The sequence below is a fragment of the Limanda limanda genome, chromosome 10, assembly GCF_963576545.1.
Source record: "Limanda limanda chromosome 10, fLimLim1.1, whole genome shotgun sequence".
NCBI classification, from domain to species: Eukaryota; Metazoa; Chordata; class Actinopteri; order Pleuronectiformes; family Pleuronectidae; genus Limanda; species Limanda limanda.
In genome coordinates this window covers 9229549-9250047 of record NC_083645.1, presented here as the reverse complement: position 1 = coordinate 9250047, position 20499 = coordinate 9229549, and the positions used below count along the sequence as shown (strand labels likewise).

At 44.5% G+C, this 20499-nt stretch overlaps 1 protein-coding gene across 6 annotated transcripts in view; it reads left to right on the top strand.

Annotated features, from left to right (window-relative positions):
* tenm2a (teneurin transmembrane protein 2a) overlaps nucleotides 1–20499 on the top strand; it is a 162749-nt gene that overhangs the window by 80534 nt on the left and 61716 nt on the right. For 3 of the 6 annotated variants that reach the window (XM_061079822.1, XM_061079821.1, XM_061079820.1), the window contains one exon: nucleotides 18456–18662. The exons of the other annotated variants lie outside the window; for them this stretch is intronic. In XM_061079822.1, coding sequence (XP_060935805.1) covers nucleotides 18456–18662 — 207 coding nt within the window. The remainder of the gene's footprint in view (nucleotides 1–18455; nucleotides 18663–20499) is intronic. 6 annotated transcript variants of the gene reach the window in all.

Sequence of the window (20499 nt, the reverse complement as noted above, 5' to 3'; positions counted from 1 at the left end):
GTCCGCCCGCCTGTTTGACGACATGAACCCCAGATGGGAGCCACGGCCATCAGCGTGCGGCCAGACTGTCCTGCACAGATAATTGAAACGTTGTGATGAAGCCGAGTCACGGAATCTGCAAATGTGTGTGTGTGTCTCTCTGTGCCTCAGCTGATAGCCCGTCTGTGTGTGTGTGTGTGGGTCAGTGTCAGTCTGTTTGAGCTCGGCCATGCTGTTGGTCATCTGCCCGTGTTGTGACTGACTCCGGGCTCATTTCACTCGGTCAAGCTATAAAGCACTTTAGCGGCGTTCACGCAAAAGTCACCTTTCATGAATAATTATCAGAAAGCCATTCTGTCCGTTCCGTGCCTCTTCATGTTCCACCGCAGGAGCGAGCTCTTTCATGGAGGAATGGGTGTTTGCGTGACTCATTGTTTGGCTGGCTTTGAAAGTTTTGTTTCTCTCCATTGGGGGGTCTCGGGGCGGAAGGACTGAAGAAAGAGGTAAAGATATTTCAGACGTCATGGCCGTGGGGGGGGTGGTTGAGGAACAACAATGAACTCGGGAACAAACTGTAGCCCAGACAATAATAATAATCAACTGTAATGTGACTGAAAGAACAGAGAAAATGACCCAACCTGTCGGGTGGACATGTTCAAACACACACACACACACACACACACACACACACTCACACTCTCACACACAGTCGTCTCTCTCTAGCTGCCTGCCGGGCGATTGTAAAAATAAGTTTTCAATACCTTCAAAGGCTTGTAATGCAGCCGGCAATTTCATTTTGACAGACACACTTCTAAAGGGGCAGGATTTTTTTTTCATTCAGCAGCACAAAAGAATCGTGTGTGTGTGTGTGTGTGTGTGTGTGTGTGTGTGTGTGTGTGTGTGTGTGTGTGTGTGTGTGTGTGTGTGTGTGCGTGCGTGCGTGCGTGCGTGCGTGCGTGCGTGCGTGTGTGTGGACTGATCAGACTCCCACAGTGCCGTCTCAGCCTTTAAGAACTGCAGGAGACTTGTAGAGGACAAAAAACAGCATGAAAGGAGAGAGACAAAAGGAGGGAGGAGAGGAAGGCCAGTGTCGGGTTCACTTTCCAGCCGCGTGTTTGCGTTACTTTGTGAAACTACACTTTTTTGACAAGGAGGCTTTTTTTTTTGCGGGATGATTATCAGAGCGCTGACACAAATTCTACTGATTTGAAATTGCTCACAGATATGTTGAGCAAACAGGTTTCGAATGTGAATCACTGCAGGTTAAGGACTCGACTTTTAAATAGGCACATAACATTGTTTGCACCAAATTGGCATCAATCAAATTTGGCCGTCAGATGGGGGGTGTATTAACTGTGTGTCAACTCGCCCTCCTGTTTGGAGAAAATGTAAATCACTGCTGACATGGGCAGATGTCCTCTTAGTCCAAACAAGCAGATGTTGATGATGTATGCACAGACGTACATGTGTGTGGAGGAAAAAAACAAACAGGTCATTCTGATGGTGCAGCTCCAGTGGCTCCGAGTAATGGCTCCACATGGATTCAAAGGCAAAGACATGTCCACATGCCATTAGAGGCATCACCACAAGTGCTCCTGCAGGTGGTTGACCCTCACGCCAGCCTTGTTTTTTTTAGATTGATGGCCTGACACTGATTTTTTATGACACGGGCAGGCCACAAGCAGCCACAGGGGCCCCCGGGGGCCACGCAGTCTCATTTTGGTCTGACATCACTGGCTGTGACCTCGGAGGCGGAGGCGATGCTAACGGCAGGAAGTAGCCCGGTTTGATCGAGCAGAGCAAGAGTTCCGGAAGACTCGAGATTATTATTAGCTGCTGCGCCAGTGATTGTGTTTGTGCTGTTGGAGAAGTCGACAGCTTGTGTTGAACAAACAGGACCGAAATCTGAGAGGGAGCCACGGCTGTCTTCAGACAAAAGTATCCTCTCGCTGGAGTTTACCCTCAACGTTGGGTGAGAGTAATACTCACACAGGCAAGAAGCACAAACATGTCTGAGACTGTCCAGAGTCATGGATGTTAACTGTGCCACACAAACACATTTATGGCTGGAGTCATTACGCACAAAAACCCAACTGGTTGACTAGTTAGGAGGCAGGTGTTGAACATTAAAGGCATCTGTCAGTTAAGAGGCTGGATATTTTTCTTCTGGAATTGGTGGAAACCAAAGTGGAGTAAAAAGGAGGAGTGTTTTGCAGCTTTTCATTGCGTGATGAATCCACAAAAAAGTCGATAAATTGAAACATGTTTGGAAGTTTTAAAATCAAATGGATTATTCACAAATATGTTCTGAAAAGCAATCTCTTGTGGTCATTTTAAAAAACAGTTAAGACCAAAAATTTGCATCTTTTCTATCACCCGTACTAAATTCACATTAACATCTGTCAAATTTTAATTGCAAATTACAATTTTTACTCACAAACTGAATAAAACTGGCTCCGTTTGTTTGAACGATAAATATTTCAATGTCATTTTTTAAAAGTCTTATTAAATGAAGGTCTCTCACGATACTTTCTCTGAAGTAGCGGTGGGGGGGTGCCTGAGCGTCCTCTGTTTGCCAGCTGCCTGCTAGATAACTTTCCCCCCCCCCAAAGTGACCCTTCCTGAATGGCTGTGAGGACAGGAAGGAAATCCAAAGGCGAACTGTAGATTATCTGTGATGGATGATATCTGGAGGACGGGGTAGATTATACCTCTCCAGATTTATGGTGAGTGAAGAAGAGCCCGATTCTAACGTGGTGATTATGGCTGCAGGGCTCAGCAGGCTGTTCACATGTGTTGGTGTGTGTGTGTTTGTGTGTGTGTGTGTGAATATTTTTCAGGACACAGTATCCCTGAGACTGATCTGCCTTGTGTGTGTAATAAAGAAGCTGTATAATGGGAAGCCCAACTTTTCCTATTTGAATGATATTTTACATTAAAAATGTAAATTAAAAAGTCCCCCCCTCACCACACCCCAGACCCCCCTCCCGTCATCACCATGTCCAAAACAATTTTCTGCATGGCTCCCTTGTGGTAGTGGAATAGAGTTTATGTGTGTGTGCGCGCGCGTGTGTGTGTGTGCGCGTGTGTGTGTCTGCGTGTGTGTGTGTCCATCCTCGTCTGGACCCTAACTGATTGTGATTGCATTTCCATCGGATTTTCTCCCGGCGAGAAGAAGGGGAAGTGCCCAGACGGAGAAATGGGATCAGAGGGGAAAACTCATCTCCCCTTCCCAGACACAGTCCCTTCCAGAGTGTGTGTGGTCATGCCGACACGCACGCACACAGACACACACACATATTGTGAATGGTGTCCTCTATTACATGGAGTATTACCATCACTAATGAGGTGTGAGAGAGGGACAGAGATGGAGCAAGGGGAAGATGAAACGAAGGTGGATCAGAGAAACAGAGCGCGAGAGAAAAGAGGAATAACTATCAATCTCATTGGGAGGAAAGCGGTGAGAACGGGAGAGTCTCAGAGGAAAGCTACGGGCAGATATTTGTCGGAAGAGAAAAAACATGAGGTTTGGTGTAAAGGAAAAAAGCAAGGGAGTAAAATATGGGAGGAGTGCAAGTGAAAGGTGCAGCAAGACGAGTTGACATTTTTCTTAAAATCATCTGGTCTGTGGTCAGGTGTTGAGTGTGTGTGTGTGTGTGTGTGTTTGTGTGTGTGTGCTATCTATGTGCATTACATATGTTATCGCACACATGTGTAAAATGCTTCTTATCATCCAGTAATCCAGGAGGATTTCACGATTCATTGAAAGGGAGGAGAGGATATCCTCACCGTCTAACATTGGCTTTAAGAGAGATTGTGTGTGTTCGTGTGTGTGTTTGCGTGTGTGTGCGTGCGTGCGTGTGACTGTCATTTCAGCTGTGCTCACTGGACACCTGTTCTGATAACTCCACGCTGACAGGCTTATTGTTCCAAGAGGCAGCTACACTATAATTAAGACTGACTGTAACGCACAAGTACAAACATCCTCCAGCGTTAGTGTGAGAGAGAGCTTGTGTGATGTGCGTGCCTGTACGTGTGTGTGTGTGTTTTCCCCCAGATAGCATCTTTGCTCCAGATAAACCCATTGTTCTTGCCTCTAACCACCATTATCCCGTTGTAGGGGAAAACTGTTTCACAGCATCAGTACAAAAACCCGGAGAATCGCTCCTTATCCATCTTTTCACCCTGTCTCATCTCCTCCCTCCATCCATTTTTTATTTCAACTTATTCATCTGTTCCCCCCCCTCCTCCTCTCTCCATCTGGCGCTGCTCTAACTTTTTTTGTTCTCCCCCAAACCTCATTTTTGCAATCACTCTCTTCTTCTCACTCTTCCCCAAGCACTCCTCCTCTTCCTGCCCTCTTTCTTCTATCCGTCATCGCTCGATGCAGCGCAGTCATTTGCTGCTATAGTCCATAGCTAGGAGCCCTCTCGCTGAGATAGATGCCTGCCTATGAAAGACATTTGTTTCCTTTACTGTCACTGTGCAATAATCAGCCGCTCTAACGCAATCAACGTTGCCCTTGCGGTAAATACAGCTGAGCAAGTGGGTCCGTGCGCATGTGTGTGTGGGCATGTGAGCCTCCGTGTGTGTGTGTGTGTAGATGGGAAGAGAGTGAGAGCGGTAATTTTTTGTGTGCCTACACGTGTACCTGCAGTTGTGTGAGTGTGTGTCTGTTACTTGGCAGGGGATGCAAATGCAGCTCCTCACGTATGTGCGCGCCATGTGACGGAGAGAGATGATTCTTCGTGAAAAAAACAGTTTGTTAGCAAATTAGAGTTAATTAGCCAACTTTCAGTTCCCAATGCTGTAATTGGGCCCATTTCTCTCTGTTTCCTCCAGCTGGCGTCTCTCATCCACTGCGGAGAAAAGGGGGAGAGAGAGAGGGGGGAGAGCAAGACGAGGGCTAAGTCAGAGGACTGGGGTGGAAGACACAAGGGGGATGTGTGAAGGGGGGGGGGGCGGGGTGCGTACGTGGAGTGCACTAGGCATCTGTAGGGGTCTGTGGAGTGCTAGCATTCCCATACCCCCTGGGGGGGCAAGAACCACTTGCGCTGGTGGGATCGAGACAGTGACAAGTATTAACAGGGAGATAATGATGAAAGGAAGGCTGATGGGAATTAAAATGCAACAGAACGTGTGTGAGATGAGGGGAAGCGGGGAAGGGGTGAAGGGGAGGGGGGGAGGTAAAGTGACAAATGTCGACGGATGTGAGGGGGAGGCGGCAAGCCGTTACAAATCGACGGAGCAGCTTAGGGTACACCGCGGAGCATCGGATTCAGGGGCGAGCAAGGAGCAGCCACACGTGATCAAGTCCAGCTTAGTCTAAAACTTTGTGACAAATTTTTCTCCCACTCTTTCCCACCGTCACCTTTTCTTCTGTGCACCCACCTAATAAACCCAGAAAGGCCATGCAGATAACATTTAAAAAGAAAATGACACCGCGGGATCTGGTAGGAGATATTGTATAAAAAAAAAAAAAAAAAAAGAGAGAGGCAGATGAGTTGCGGAAAGGGAGAGAGGCGAGGGAGTGCTGGAGCAAAGAAGAAGTGATGAAAGAGGGGCACAGGCTCTCTCTTGGTGCGGCGGCGTGATGATCAGTAGAGTCTAATGAAGGTGCAGATGTCCCCACGGACTCCTGCGCACTCAAGACCACCACTGGGAATGGCAATTAATGCACAGTGTGCTGAAGGAAAATGCACACACACGCACACACGCACACACACACACACACACACACACACACACACACACACACACACACACACACAGGCTGGTGCACACATTCAGACGCAGGATTTACATAAAATGTACCAGAGCCCCTCTTGCCATAGACTCAATTCAAAAAACTGTATAAACTGTAAATGGTGCATTCAGCCATACCACACTTTTCATCATATTTTCTAATATAAATGGCTACCAGAGAGCAGTATTATGCCCCATTATTCCCCCCCAGCACCAGACAGAATAGCACAGTGCTCAAGTGATTGCCTCTATTGTGCATGTAACCACCCAGAACTCTCAGCAACATGGTCCTGATTCTTTCTTTGGATTCACTGCAAGAAAACCCTGCTCCCTTGGCTGTAATGCTCTTTATTTCATAAATGCGCCCAATGTGTGTATGTGTGCAGACAAATCCCCCCACTCGCAATGGATCTGTGCTCATAGACGTTTTGATATTTGTATTCCAGTCGCCATATTGACATTGGTGGACACATGAGAAAGAGTCGGGACTGGGACACGAGGCTCAGGTGGACGGATCACTGGTGCACTGCGGATTAGCGGTGCTGCACGTGTGTATATAATGGGGGACGACTACTTTTAGAGCCGGTCGCTGAGGGACCACACTGTTATGTAAAGATGAAAGGATAAACTGCTGAGACAGGAGAGTGCAAAGAAATGGACAGAGTAAGAGATAAAGAAGAGTGTATCTTTACATAGGCATTTGCGAGTGAATGAGTTGCTGTGTGTGTGTGTGCGTTTGTGCGTGTGTGTGTGTGTGTGTGTGTTTGTGTGTACAAGCCAAACACGGCTGGTGCACCCTCCACTGAGATAAAAGCGTCTGCCTCTTTGCCACTGAGACAGCAGCCTAATGGCACTACAAGACCGAGGTTGGCACACATGGTTGGAGAAAGAGGGAGGGATGGAGGGGTGGAGGTAAGGAAAAGATGGATGGACGACGTCATTATCAGCCTGGCATTTAAACTGCAGGAGGTGGAGAACGGGCCCTCCTCTCTTCTACCTCAAGCAGAAACTTCTCCTTTTTTCCTGTTTGTCCTTCTTTCTTCTTTAGAAGTACCCTGACCTTTGCATATGTCAATTTGAAATTCTTCGCCCCTTCTTCTCATCACTCTGCTCTGTAGCATCTTGAGGCCCAAGAAAAATTGTCGTTTTTTTCCAATATCTGAAGCTTCATAAAAAAATTAATGGAAAGGTTTCTTCTGCAATGCATCTCTCATTTTCAGCAAACCCTCAAACACAAAAGTTTCAAGCCAAGGCTGTCGGCCATTGTTCCCCAGGAGAGTCGGCTTTCATTCGTTTAATTCCTTTAAAAAGAAGGATTGACTCTAGTTATTTAGTTTTACCAAGAGCGTGCGGTTCATTATAAGGGATGGAATAAACCATCAAACATTTCTTCAAAAGAAGACACACGCACGCACACTCACGTACATGCAGACAGCAGAGGTGCTATCAGTTGTAGTTAAGGAGGAGGGGTCTTAGTTACCTCTAGGTTAATGATCCTCATTAATATGTGCTAATATACCCCAGGTCATGCAGTAATTAAAAATCTCATTCGACGCTCTCAGCTTAAACTGACTGACTTGGCTCCATCCTACAAAGATAAGCATTTAATATTTGTCTCCGAGGTCTGTAGTTCATAGTGAGGGGGTGAGACTAATGGCCTAATGCTGAGTGTTCGACTGGGCTGGTGGCCTCCTCCTGTGCCTAGTGAAGTCTGTTCCTGCCTCTGCTTGGCTGGGCACAACTGTTTATGAGGCGAATAGGTTTTTGCAGGTCGTGCCTTGGAGAGTTGCATCACGTTTGCAAGAGAGTGTTTGTGCAGAGAGCGGGCCACACAAACAAGCGCTCCCAAATACACACTCGGGCGTGCGCGGAGATGCACGGCTGCAAGTGAGGTCCATCAGCGTGGGGACTTCCATATTCCTCTGAGTCAGCTGATGTCAGCTGATGCAAGCTGTGTTAATTGTGTGGCTGTGTGACGTTTGTGTCCCGGCTGCAGTAAAAAAAAGAAAAAAGGCAGACGAGCAAGTGCATATGTGTTGGGGGTTTGTGTGTAATTTCTGTGGACACAAACAGTGGGCCTCAGAGGCTTATGACTCAGCCTATCCCTGCCTCTCTCACACACACACACACACACACACACACACACACACAACTACACACACCGACTCATCCACTCAGCCGTCCGTGACCAAAGCGGCAGCTACTTCAAAGGGCCTAGGCATGCATGGTAATCTCCAATCACGTCGCTCTACTCCCCTGTCTGCACACTCGCTAACACAAATACCCCCTCACGTGGAGGGAGGACGGGAGGCGACAAGCCAGGTTTGTGTTACATCGGTGAAAGTGAGGCCCAAGTTTGCTCTTATACTCCTGTCATTTCATGTTTGAGCTCGCAATCTGCATGTAATTAACATCTGATTTACCGAGGCGGCGGCTAATAATGCAATCAGTGATTAAGACCGCCTCCCAAGCACATTGCTGCTGATGAGGAGCCGGGAAAGGTGCAGTTCAGGTGAAATCCAAAATGTGAAATTTAAAGAGAAGAAAAATCCCCAAATGTCACTTCCATTCGCCAAGTCCTACTATTAAACTCTAGCTGTGAAGATAATTTGGACACTTATTATGATAAACTTAATAACAACCTATTTGTTCTGGGGTTCATAATGGAGGAAATGTATCTAAAATAACACTTTGATATTCACCAAAATTGCCCACACTACTCATCTCTGGTGATTTAAAAGATCAAGATGCTCATTAACTCTTCTCACCTTTTTTAGATTAAAAAAATAAAATAATTGGTCCTCACACAAACTCAGCTTCATTTCACACTTGTTTGTTTGTGCCCTCTCACTTCTCCTCTTGTGACTGTGACTGTTATATAACACAGGGTTTTTAACTTTTTTCTTGGTTTTGTGTTAGTGATGTACTATTTGCAAACAAAGGGAACCGAGTCGGCTTCTTGAACCTTTCCATTTACAGTTGTGCCCATATTGAATTGCCCAGAAACCACAGTACTTCCGGTCACATGCTTTATGAAAGGTCCCATTTACTGAGCTGAGAGGTTGTTGTTCAAACTTCAGTGGGTTCATGTGATTTGAGGTCAGAATATGACAAAAATAAATGGACTTAAGTGTTTAAACAACATCTTGAAACCTCTTTCTAATATTTGCATGATAAGGACGAAAAAAGGATCAGTTGTGAAAGGTGTATAGATAATAAAATGTGCACATGAAAACATCTTTACTGGGTAAAAAGAGGAACTTGTGAGTGGTGGACATACAGTTTGCAAGTGACAAAATTGAAGAAGATGAAAAGTTCCCTTTAAAAGCTGTTTAGAGCTGAATGTTCAATTATGTTAATTGGTTTATAAGTTACGACGTCTGAAAGTTGTGAATCAAAACCTTTTCCAACTTTCTGTCTTGAGATGTCGTTCACGTGAATTTTCTCAGACGCCCAGTTTTTTCATAGACCACATCAACGCCCAATGAGAAAACAACAACCGTTTGCTGAGAAGCGGAAGTGGGTGCTTTCTCTCGCTTCATTCATTACATTAACATGGCATCACCCTGTGTAATTAGATCGAGCAATGCAAGTCATTTAGTGCTGCTAAACCTACTCCAAATATGCATAAAGAAATTGGTGGGATTTCTAACATTGATTATCATCCAAATCTTAAATACTTCACTCTCATATCATTATCCTAGTTATTAGTATATACATACACTAAGAAACCCAGACCCCTTGAAAAAGGAATAATGAGCTGTTCATTTCAGAAAAGGAACGGAGCCACAAATTGCTGAGAACCAATTGTTTAAAGGTGAGAATTACAAATGCATGATGTGTGCTGCGCCTTTGCGATTCCAGTGGAATCAAACACCATTATAGTATCTCGTGTATAGAAGGGAGAGAGGCACAGAATGTGTACCTTAGATGTCAGGCAAACTGCCTTGATAAATCACATACATCTCTGAGGCAAGGCTGAATCACGGCTCGGTAAATTTGTCCCAGCGTGGGGAGACTCACCTTGAGAGAACGCCTGAGCTCAAGGCTCAACAGTGAAGCTAGTTAGAGGGAACATAATGTGGCGCGCGGTGTTTTTTAGCTCTCGCTCCTTCTTTTTTTTGTAAATTTTTTTTTCTCCTGCTGTTACTATAAATAGCTGCTGCAGAACATCAAAGAGGAGAAGAGGTTTCTCTCAGCAACAGGCCACAGCATAGACATTATCCACAGGCTCCAAATACATCAGCCCCCTATTGGCTGCTCCGAGTGCAGACGTTTGCTAATCGTGAACTCTGCCGATTCGGGCGCGTCTCACACGCACGTGCACTTCACGTAACCTAACATCACACAAACACACAGGAAAAAAAGCTTTATTGGAATTGAGTTTATTTATGAGATTACAATGTAATTGACTGTGACTGCACAAGGTCTTGACTGGCAGATCCATGCACCAAAAAAGTCCACATCACTTACCGTCTCCCGTTCCTCCCAGGGCTCTTCTTCCCACTGTTCTTTTCTTTGTTTTCATGCTTTACATGGAACTAGATTGTCATAACAACCACAAAAATTGCCGCAATTAATCAGTGCTATATTGAATAGGTAGTCATGTAGGTACCTGTGCGTGTGATTCGTAAGTGTGTGTGTTAGCAGAATGTCGCTACATGTGTATTTCTGTATTCTGTGCACTTTCCTTGCTTCTGCATTTGATTATTGATGACTGACGCTGAGTGACTGTGGGTAATGTGCTTTCTGCAGGAGCCTTGTCTCCTAAATTTCTCCCAAAGGCCTGTTTTAAAATGCAAATGGGGTTTAGTGTTCTTTTGCAAAATGAAAAAAAATATATCTTTTCCATCTACCAGAATAAACTCATTTGTGTGTGGTGGACATGATTAATAAAGAGATGATGGCTGGAACTATCAGACTGGAAATTTAGGATGTCACGATTGGGTGTAAACTTTTCATTAATGCTTCGATGGCTCACACTTAGGTGTTAATTAATGAAGGTGTTTTGAAGAATAAATTAAGTTTGTATTTCTGGCCAAGCTTCTCTCTGGCATATCAGTACCTTGATATTTATCAGAACAGTTTGGCAACCTTGTTTTAATCTTTTACTAAGCATTATCATTTGTTTATTAAAATTTGTTGTAAGTTGTTTAAACTCACTGCCATTAAGGGGCCACAACAAACACAGAGGGGCCAATTATATGTCTATGTACATGAACTATTCCTGATTCACTAAAATGCTAATTTAAGTAATTTCTTGTTTCCTGTTAGCTCTATAGCTTTGACCAAAGTAAACATCAGTGAATAAATATTTTAAATTGCTCCTTGTTCAAACACATTATGTACTTCAACAAAGCTTAGAAAATAAACATTCTCAATAAATTCTAATATTTATTGCTAGTAAGTGACAAGGTTATTTAAATTTTACTTTCTGTAGATAGAAAGCTTCTCGAGCATAGTGCCAACATTTCTGGGAGTGATTCAGCAGTTTGGTGGATTTGGGGGAAAGCTCTTCCCAAGCGTTACCCCCTGCTGATTTATGATTTTTTTTTTTCTTTTTTTTACTCTGCAGCATCTAACAGCATTCTCCAGTTAAGATAACAGACACACAGAACTTCCAGACATAATCTAATTCTAAGAATGTCTTTTTATAGCTGAAAGCAGGTTTCTGTCTGTTAATTTTTCCTTTTTTTTAGCATTTTCACTTGCTTCTATGCAAAGACCAAGTACTGTCTCCCGCCAAGACCTTGTCCATAAGTCACTGTCAACACTGCCTCTCAAGTAGGAAAAAATGTTGAGTCTTGTTGGTTCCATAAAATCTACCTCCGGCTCTGTGAAAGGCTTGGATTTGATGTGGGGAAATTGCTTGGCCCTTAAACCTATTAAATACATTTTCAGCATTGTATAATTGCTGTCACTGTATTATTTGAATAACAAATTTGGAAATAATTGGTTGGCATTTTTATAAACTCCAGCATCTATTTTGTGGCAGAGAAATTACTTAATTTCGTGTGGTTATTGTCAGTCCATTATTATATGTTTTGTGCCCCAAAGTTTAATATGACTTTTTTTTTTCTGCTTCCATCAAATTGATTCCTAAATAGGCATTGGACAGCTTATTGAACGTAGCAGCAGCAAAAAAGGCGTATGTATTGTTACAGGTTTCACACACAGGCAAACACACACAATAACACACACACACATACACGCACGCCCAAGATAGATTGACGGATATTCCCCCCTTTGCAGATCCACTCCTATCAGCCGTTACAGAGCATGTTCAGAGGTAATGGAAGGCTGAAAGGATGGATATCTATCTCTCTGCACCTGGGGTTGAGGGTCTGCGTGTGCTCGAGCGCTTTCTCACGTCCACATGCTTCAGTGTGTGTGTGTGCACTTATGACGCTTCTGCGTGTGTGCTTGCATTTATGTGGGAGAGAGGGGTGGCTATTTATTTTGATTGTTTTCAATGAGGGTCCAATGTGTAGAATCCATAACAATACCATCAATCCACAGCAGCGGCAACAACATGGATGTAATTTATATGGTAATGCAGCCTCCATGGTTGCCCCAAGTTACGCAGTGGACATCTCCGACAATGGACAGCATGGGTGTGCTGTAGCATCCTAATGCAATGTACAGCCACAGACACACACTCAGACAGACGTAGCCACGTGAACTTGCACTTCCCGGCAACGGGGAGGCATGTTTCAATCAGCAGATGCAGATAGATGCTGCAGTGCATTATGGGTCAAAAGGTTGAGTGTATTGCTTTGTGTCAGCTGGTGTCTGTCCTCATCTCTGTGAAAACAGCCACTTGAGTGAGGAGTGGAACAAGCTCCTGAGCTCCATGTTGGGATTACTCATTAAAGATGCTCTGTTGGACTTCATGCTGTGTGGTGTTACACTGTGACTAAGGGCTGCTGGTCATGTACGTACTCACAACTCTTGGAGGAGTTTGGAGATTTGTCTCTGTTATTTTGTAAAGCTGTCATAGCTTTTGTAAATGGTCAAAACAATGTTTCCATGAGAGAGCCGACGCTTTTGTTCAATTATATCATCTCCTGGCTCATCAGGTTCTGTTGATGTAATGAGTCTCCATTACTGTGCTCTCCACAGTGAGAGGAGCTCAGGAGATAATGTTAAGAAGCGACAAATACTTTGGACCTATTAATTCTAATGGCCTCATAGTCATTCAGAAGGAAAATAGCAGTTACAGGTTAAGGTGTTTAATTTTAACATTTCTTGTCTTTTACACATGAAGCATCATAAGTCAAATATTTATTTTAGGTAGTTCTCATAAAACTGATGAATGTTCAAATATCCTTTTTCTGATAAGTCTGGTTTGGATTAGTTATTTGTTGCTTTTGCGAAACGATGATTGACAGCTGTAACTGATTGGTCAAGCACCCCCGCGGCTCCTTCCTCTGATGGCTACTTCACAGACTCCGCCTCCAAATGTGCAAGATGGCAGCATTTGTATCTGCAATCTTTTAGCTTCATTTCTGGATAGTGGGAGGAAGTGGAGACATTTCGTCATTCTTTCAATAAATTATATGGTTGAAACATTCAGCTGATTCCACCGAAAGTGGAAAACTACTTGAGCAACACTGACACGACACTTCCATGGAAACGAATATTTGGTTTAAAATCAATTATGTTGAGGTTTTCAGTTAAACTGTGGAAGTACGTTGAGTGTCGAGCTGTAGTTTTTATCCTGAATGGAACAAACGAAAATGTATTAATGAAACGCTGGAATGTAGAACAGCACAATGTGGTGCTGCGAGTCTGTGGAGCACCTTTTTTTTTTCCCCCAGGTGTTTTCTGCCTCAGCTGCCGTGTGTGTGTGCTTGTGTGTGTTCATATGTGTGTGTGTGTGGATCAGCCTGCTGAGGCAGAGTGCTCCTGTAGTTGTGCAGAGATGGGAGTGATGCAGGCGAGATGAAATAGAGAAAGCCAGCGCAGGCAGAGCAGATCTGTGGGCCTGAGAGGAACCCAGACACTTTGTTACACATCAAAGTAAAGAGCCACTGATACAATCGTCTCTTTAGGCTGTGAAAGCCCAACTTTATTAATTAGAACACGTCCGTTGAATCATCCTCTCTTCTCCCTTCCTGCTTTACTCATTTTTATCACTCACTTTCTGCAGTGACGCTGATTAGGAAAGAGGAGAGGGAGGGGGGGGGCACGCGGATGAACTCGGGCCCTTCCTGGATAGGCTGCCACATCCATTTGTTGCTCACGCATGCAGACAACAACAGGTGTGCACGTTGCCACAGTTGAGCTAAATGTGAAATATTGAAAAAGGGGGTGAATGGGAGGAGGAGGCGAGGATTTCAGCAAAAGCGAGGGCGGGTGTGGGGGGGGGGACAGGAAGAGAGATGAGATTGAGGAGACAGACTGCGCTGTATAGATAAATAGAGAAAAGGGCCCATTGTGTCAGCAGCTGTCATCACTAAATAGCCCTCAGATCACTGTCAGACACACACACACACACACACACACATACACACACATGCACAAAATACTAACACACACATATTGACTGACAGCTCCCCCTCAGTCCAACATCTGGGCTGACAGCAGCCGGGGTAATGAGTCTCTGCATGTGCCAGCATGGGTGTGTCGCTTCTTATTCCACCCTCTTTCCCCGTGTACCGCTCATTCAATCATTTCACGTCTCTCTTATCTTGTTCTAAACCACCCCCCCTCATCCCTCCCTTTTTTTTTGTCGTTATTTTCCATCATCTTAATAGAAACACGCGCTGATTGACTTTGCGGCACCTGCCACACGAGTAGCGACCAAATGAGAGTAAAGTAAAGTTGAATGGTAGATTGATGTGGGAGGTTGCTTTTTTTTTCTCGTTTCTCCAGAGTTGCCATCCAGGTGCACTGTATTTCACAGAGAGGTGTGGAGCAACGCAGAGATGAAGAGATGATGAATGGCTCTCGTTAGAGGGGTAATTTGTCTCTCCTTGTCTGACTGGGCTCCAGCTGTCGCTCCATCCCTCGCTCCATCCCTCGCTCCACTCCACTCTCCTCGGCCTGCCACTCCTCACCTCGGCCAGATGGGCGTGCGGATGGACGGAGCGAGTGAGGGAGAGGAGAAGAGAGTCCCCGACAAGTCAACAAGCCCAATTGTGTCTGATGTGTAACACCATCACACGGCAAAAAACTGGCCTCACGGAGAAAGAATAGATTATGCAAACCACATATTGTGTTGATTCAATGGACACGCACGGCAGAGCGACAATAGACAAAGCTCAAACACTTATATGACTCATCTGGGCGAGTCAAAGCCGGGTGCTCGCGCCACAAACGGCTGATGATAGTGTTTCTTTTTTTTACACTGTAATCCAATCACCCAGAGACCGGGATGCCCGGTTCATCTCCCCCCCCCCGCCCATGATACACTCATTGTCGCGCTAATCAACACTTGTGCAAGAGAAGTGTAGATTCTGAGAGCGGGCGGCGGGGACAGAAGGATTAAGAGATGTATACAGATGGCCGGGGAAGCGGCTGAAGGATGACAACGAGCAAATCATCGGGAGAACCACGTGAACTCATTGCCAAGTCTTTGTTCTAATAACACAAAGCAATTTCCAGTGACCTTTCCTGAAATGTAGCGGGCAGAAATGACGGAGTTAAGGATGCCCCACAGCATAATTGCTAAGGAGATTAAAGTTCCCTTAATTGCTTTTGGCCAACCAGTGCAATTTTTCCTTTTTTGTAATTAAAGTGATTTAAAATATTAATAACTACAAAGGCGTACACATAACCATCTCGCGTGCACGGCTCACGCAAACTGTGTACGCCTGTAATAAAAAACGTACAACCGCGATAAAACAATCTTAAAGGTGCATCTACACACACACACACACACACACACACACACACACACACATACTTTCCATCACCTGCCGTCACCAATCTCCTTATGAAAGGTCTTGCGAAATATGCAAATAACCAGATCCATTCTCTCCATCACCAAAAGTGATCCATCGATTCATTTTGTGCAACGGCTTTTTTTTCATGGGTCAGCGGCTTATTCCCTCTCTACCTCTACCTATTTTTCTCCATTTTCCACTCTTCGGACACCTCTCATTGTCTCCTTCTCTCCTAATTACCCTCCTCTAATGCTCTCTCCCTCGTTATTTATTGGCAATACATTTTTTCGGCTCATAGCTTCCTGACTGCCCTCTTTTCTCCGTCGTCCCTCCACCTCTCACTCTCACTTTCACCCTCCAATTCCCCTGGTTACCCCTGTGACCTCGGTGTCTCTCCCTGCCTCTCCTCCGTTTCCTTCCTTTCGGCCACAGTTGTTTGCTTTGCCATTGTTTATCCATTTTTCTCTGTTTGCTCTGATGAGATTGACCGGACACAAACACACACACACACACACACACACACACACACACACACACACACACAGACACACAGACACACAGACACCAGCACACATACCTAAACAGAAGACAAGGAAGGCTTCTCTCTGGGGTGTAGTTAACGGGGGGCCGTGGATCGATCGTAGCTCTGGTTTCCATGACGCAAAGCTCTGAGCTGGAGCAGTTTGGACAGCAGGACAGAGGCATCACTCTGCCTCAGTTGCCATCAAATCTTTTTCCATAAAGCCACATTTAGACCTGGATTAATGATTCATAATTTGAATTTTTCCATTATTAATGCTCTTGATTTTGAATCATCCACGCAAAAGTTATCCAACGACCGTGCCCTCCCCGCTTTGTGTTTCTCAAATGAAGCCAACATTAACCCTCCCCCCCCTCCCTGATGTTTACCTGATGCAAGCAGTATCGCCCGGGCCCCCCCATCTATCATTGCCTTTACACATTTTGATTCCTGTCAGTACTCTGTGAAGGGAAAGAGAATGCCGTCAAACTGCAATCACGCCACATCTGAATTCTGAAGAGCTGCTGTTGAGAGATGGAGAAAACGAAATAAATACCACGATGATGAATGTGCGCCTATCTGGTATTTTTCTTCCAAATTCCCACGGCTTTTCTTTTATCTGCCTCCTCTGTTCGTCACCGGTTTTTGATTTGTGTGAAGAAGTACCGCTAAAGTTGAAGTCCCTCACTGAAAGGCTAAAGGCATTGTAACTTTTTTCCATTGTTTCTCAGGTGAAGTTTTCAGCGGCGAAATAAGGAATGGATGAAGGTTGTGAAACTATAGACGTACAAGCTTATTTTATTTTTTATCCTTCGCCTTACATTTCAACTTTGGAAAGTGAATGACAAGTTGTGACTGTGGAATGTGGGCTAGAAAAAATTAATACAAAAGGTGTATATGGAAAGCTGTTGAAAGGAAACTTTGCTGGCTAGAGCCCAGGGCTGTCATTTTAAATGTGGAAATTGGAGAAAATAAGTTATTATCAGTGTGTCAAAGCGTATTCGGTGTACTTGCTAATTAGGAGTGGTAATAACCTGAGTCCTTCAGTGGATTGGCTGGACTCAGTGGCCTCATTCTCACCATATTGTTGATTGATTGAGCTGCAAATATGGAAGGCGTAATTATTCTATATTTTGAGCCGTCTCTAAATAGAAATTATTAGATTTGTCTTTGTCCTTGATTCCAAACCTTTGGAGAGTAGAGTGAAATCTCTCCATCCCTCTCTTCTCCTTCTCTCTGGTGAATGGGACAGCCTGATTGTGTCCACACATCCCAGGGCTCCCACTATTTAAAGACTTGGCTGTTAACTTTCTTTTGTCTCGCCCATGTAGAGGACAATCATACAATCGACGTAGGGCCTCTAATGCCAACTCTATAAGCGTTTCATCTACTGAAATATTGAAATGTTTGACAGTTGTGGCTTTGTTTGGTCTAATGTGACCAATATGTTGTCGTGGCAAAATATAAAATGTAGATAGAAATATGAATGAGTCAGTTCAAGGACTTTATAGCACTTTTCTACTCGTGTAGAAGTACATTTTATCATTCAGCATTATCTTGAGCTTGTCACATGTTGCTTAGGTCTGTACAGCGGCAGATATTGTCATTGTTACGGCCAATGATTTGAATTTTGCAGAAGGGTTAGGTTGTTTTTTTCTGTCACTCATTCATGTATTAGTCTTTGCTGAGTCTCCAGTGTCACAAAGCTTTTTGTGTTCGTATCCAAGCTGCTGTACATCGCTGTTGCCAGGCGGCTGTTCCAAAAAGCAAGTTCAGTTTACCTTATATAACCTTCAACAGGTCTTTTCATATAAATCCACATTCAAATGCACTTTTAAATGTGTAGTACAACTATATTAAAATCAAAAACACATTTCCCATTTACATTCCTTCATACAGATACGTTTGGTTTTATAGCATTTGGCAAAAATAATATATTTGTTTTTTTATATTTTTACATAGCAGCACAATATTCTAGTTTGTTTAGATATAAATGTCACAAAACACACTTGTTCACATCCATCAAAGTAGCGTTTTGGTGACAGTCATCACTCAGTGACGGGATGGAAGCAGAAATCTCAGAAAATGTCCTGAAATCAAATTAAAGCCAAACTTTATGCGTGGTTGCAGAAACCAGTGATGGTTGAGAGACTGTTTAAATGTGAGGTGGGTGCCTGGACCTTTCAGAGACTCAGGGTCTCAGTGAACGTGCTTCTTGGAACAAGCCCCTGTATCACTGTCAGTCATGGCCATCTGTTTTGTCTAACGCCTCCCCCCCCTCCCTTCCTCCCTCTCTCTCTCTCTCTCCCTCCATCCTCCAGGTCGCCCACTCCCTCCGACCTCTTCCTTATCCCTGCTCCCTCCATCCCTCCCGTCCTCCTCCTCCGCCCCCCACCACCCCTCTCCCGGCCCCTGTCCGCCCTTCAGGGAGTGCCAGGTGCCCCTGCTGGAGAATAACTCCACCCTCTCCCGCCTGGAGCCCCACCCGGACGACTCGTTCTTGCTCCGGGCCCAGCCCTCGGCCACAGGTAAGCGGGAGACCATTCCACTCGTCCGGGCCCCTTTTTATCCTGTCATTCATTTTATGTGTGCATCATTGGGTCATCCATCACCTGGGGTCACCGCGTTGCATTACCTCATCATTTGTCCATTTCCTGATCTGATTTAGTTTCTGCTCGGTAAAATGCCAAGAAATCCTGCGCTTTAATTTAATGTCACATCTCGTTTGCTAAGCCATTTTGTTCCTGCCTCGTTTTTTTTTTTGCATTCCTACAAAGTCAGCATTTGTTTTCAGGGCAGGGAAGTGAAACAACTAAGCAAACACATTTTACATTGTATGAATAGTACAAGATTATAATTATTATGGTTTTATTTGAGGGAATGAATCATTTGATTGTGATCAGTAACACATTTTTAACAGTGACTAATAATTAAATATATGTCGAATAAATGTGTAATTTCATGAATTTGTATGCATCTTACGTCAGACTTAGCTGGTTTTAAGCAGCCTATCGGTGATTTTGTTAATGGATTACACTCTCAATGTTGCCCTCCCACCTTTGTCAAGTTTTGCCAGGAAACAATGATGCAAGTGAAAGCCACCCCTACACTCTGCAGTGCTCACAATGGTTGACAGTGAGTAGGTGTGTTTGTGCTCATTTTCCATATGACATTAATAATCCAGCGGAAAGTGAAAGGTAAGGGGATAATGAATTTTAAGTGCCAGCAGGAGGATCAGCGTAGAAAAGACAAACTAGTTAGTTTCCTTGGCTCTGAGCCTCCTCTTTCATCATTGGAGGTTCTCCTGTTGGCTGTTAGAGGCCCGGTGTGCTTATATCAGCACCTCGTAACTATTCTCCTCGCCCATATGAACGCAAACGCACCCGTTAACACACGCATTTGCGGTGATGAGTGTATTCATCAGCGTACACATTTGTTCTCAACAATTAGCTACTGTGGGCCAACTCTCTGCGCACGTATACCTCTCTCTCCTTCCCGCTCCTCCCCTGTTTCTCCTCATTCCTCTGTGCATCTGCACTTGTAATCAGCGGATATATTTAGCAGAGGCCTGATGGGAGGGAGAGGGGTGGGCAGAGAAGTCCTAATGTGATTTTTGGTGGAATACAATCTATTGTTAATGGCGTTAGGCTCTCCTTTGATCCAGTATAAATCTTCATTAGGGAAGGCCCGGGTCCCAGGTTCAAGAGCAACGTGATTAGGAGGCTTTTAAAATGACGTTACATCAGCCTCCTAATTGGTTTACTGTTTGCTGGGGCAACATCAATCATTAGCCCAGTAACCACACAGCAAATAAATTCACTCTGCCACTGACACCCTAATGGCAGACACTGGCAAAGAGGGAGAGTGAGGCTCACAGGCACACGCTCTCTTTCTCTCATTCCTGTTCGCGTATACACCCACACTTTCTGTTCCAGGGCTTCTTTCAGTCTCTGCTGAGCATGTACACACAGAGACGGCGAGCGAGAGAGACAAAGATAGAAGAAAAAAAACAACAGAGAGGCAGACAGAGGCGCAAAGAAGCAAATGGGTTGCACAGATAGAGAAAAGCCAAACTTTGACTTTTGAAGTTGTTTAATGAGATATCTTGCATAAAAAAATCTAACAGGAAAAAAAGCCACATCCAAAGCAAAGCCATGTAGTAAAAAATAGATAGAACGTGTCTGATAAGGGCGGCCAAGACCAAGAGACATAGGGCTTCAAAGAGACACGGAACAAAAAAAGAAGGGGTGAAGCTGATGAGAGCTTCGGGGTTGAAAGAGAGATATTTGGATGGAGGGAAAACAACATTGAGACGGAAATGCAAATTGCCACATTTCCCAGCCAGGACTGCTGATCTAATGGGTA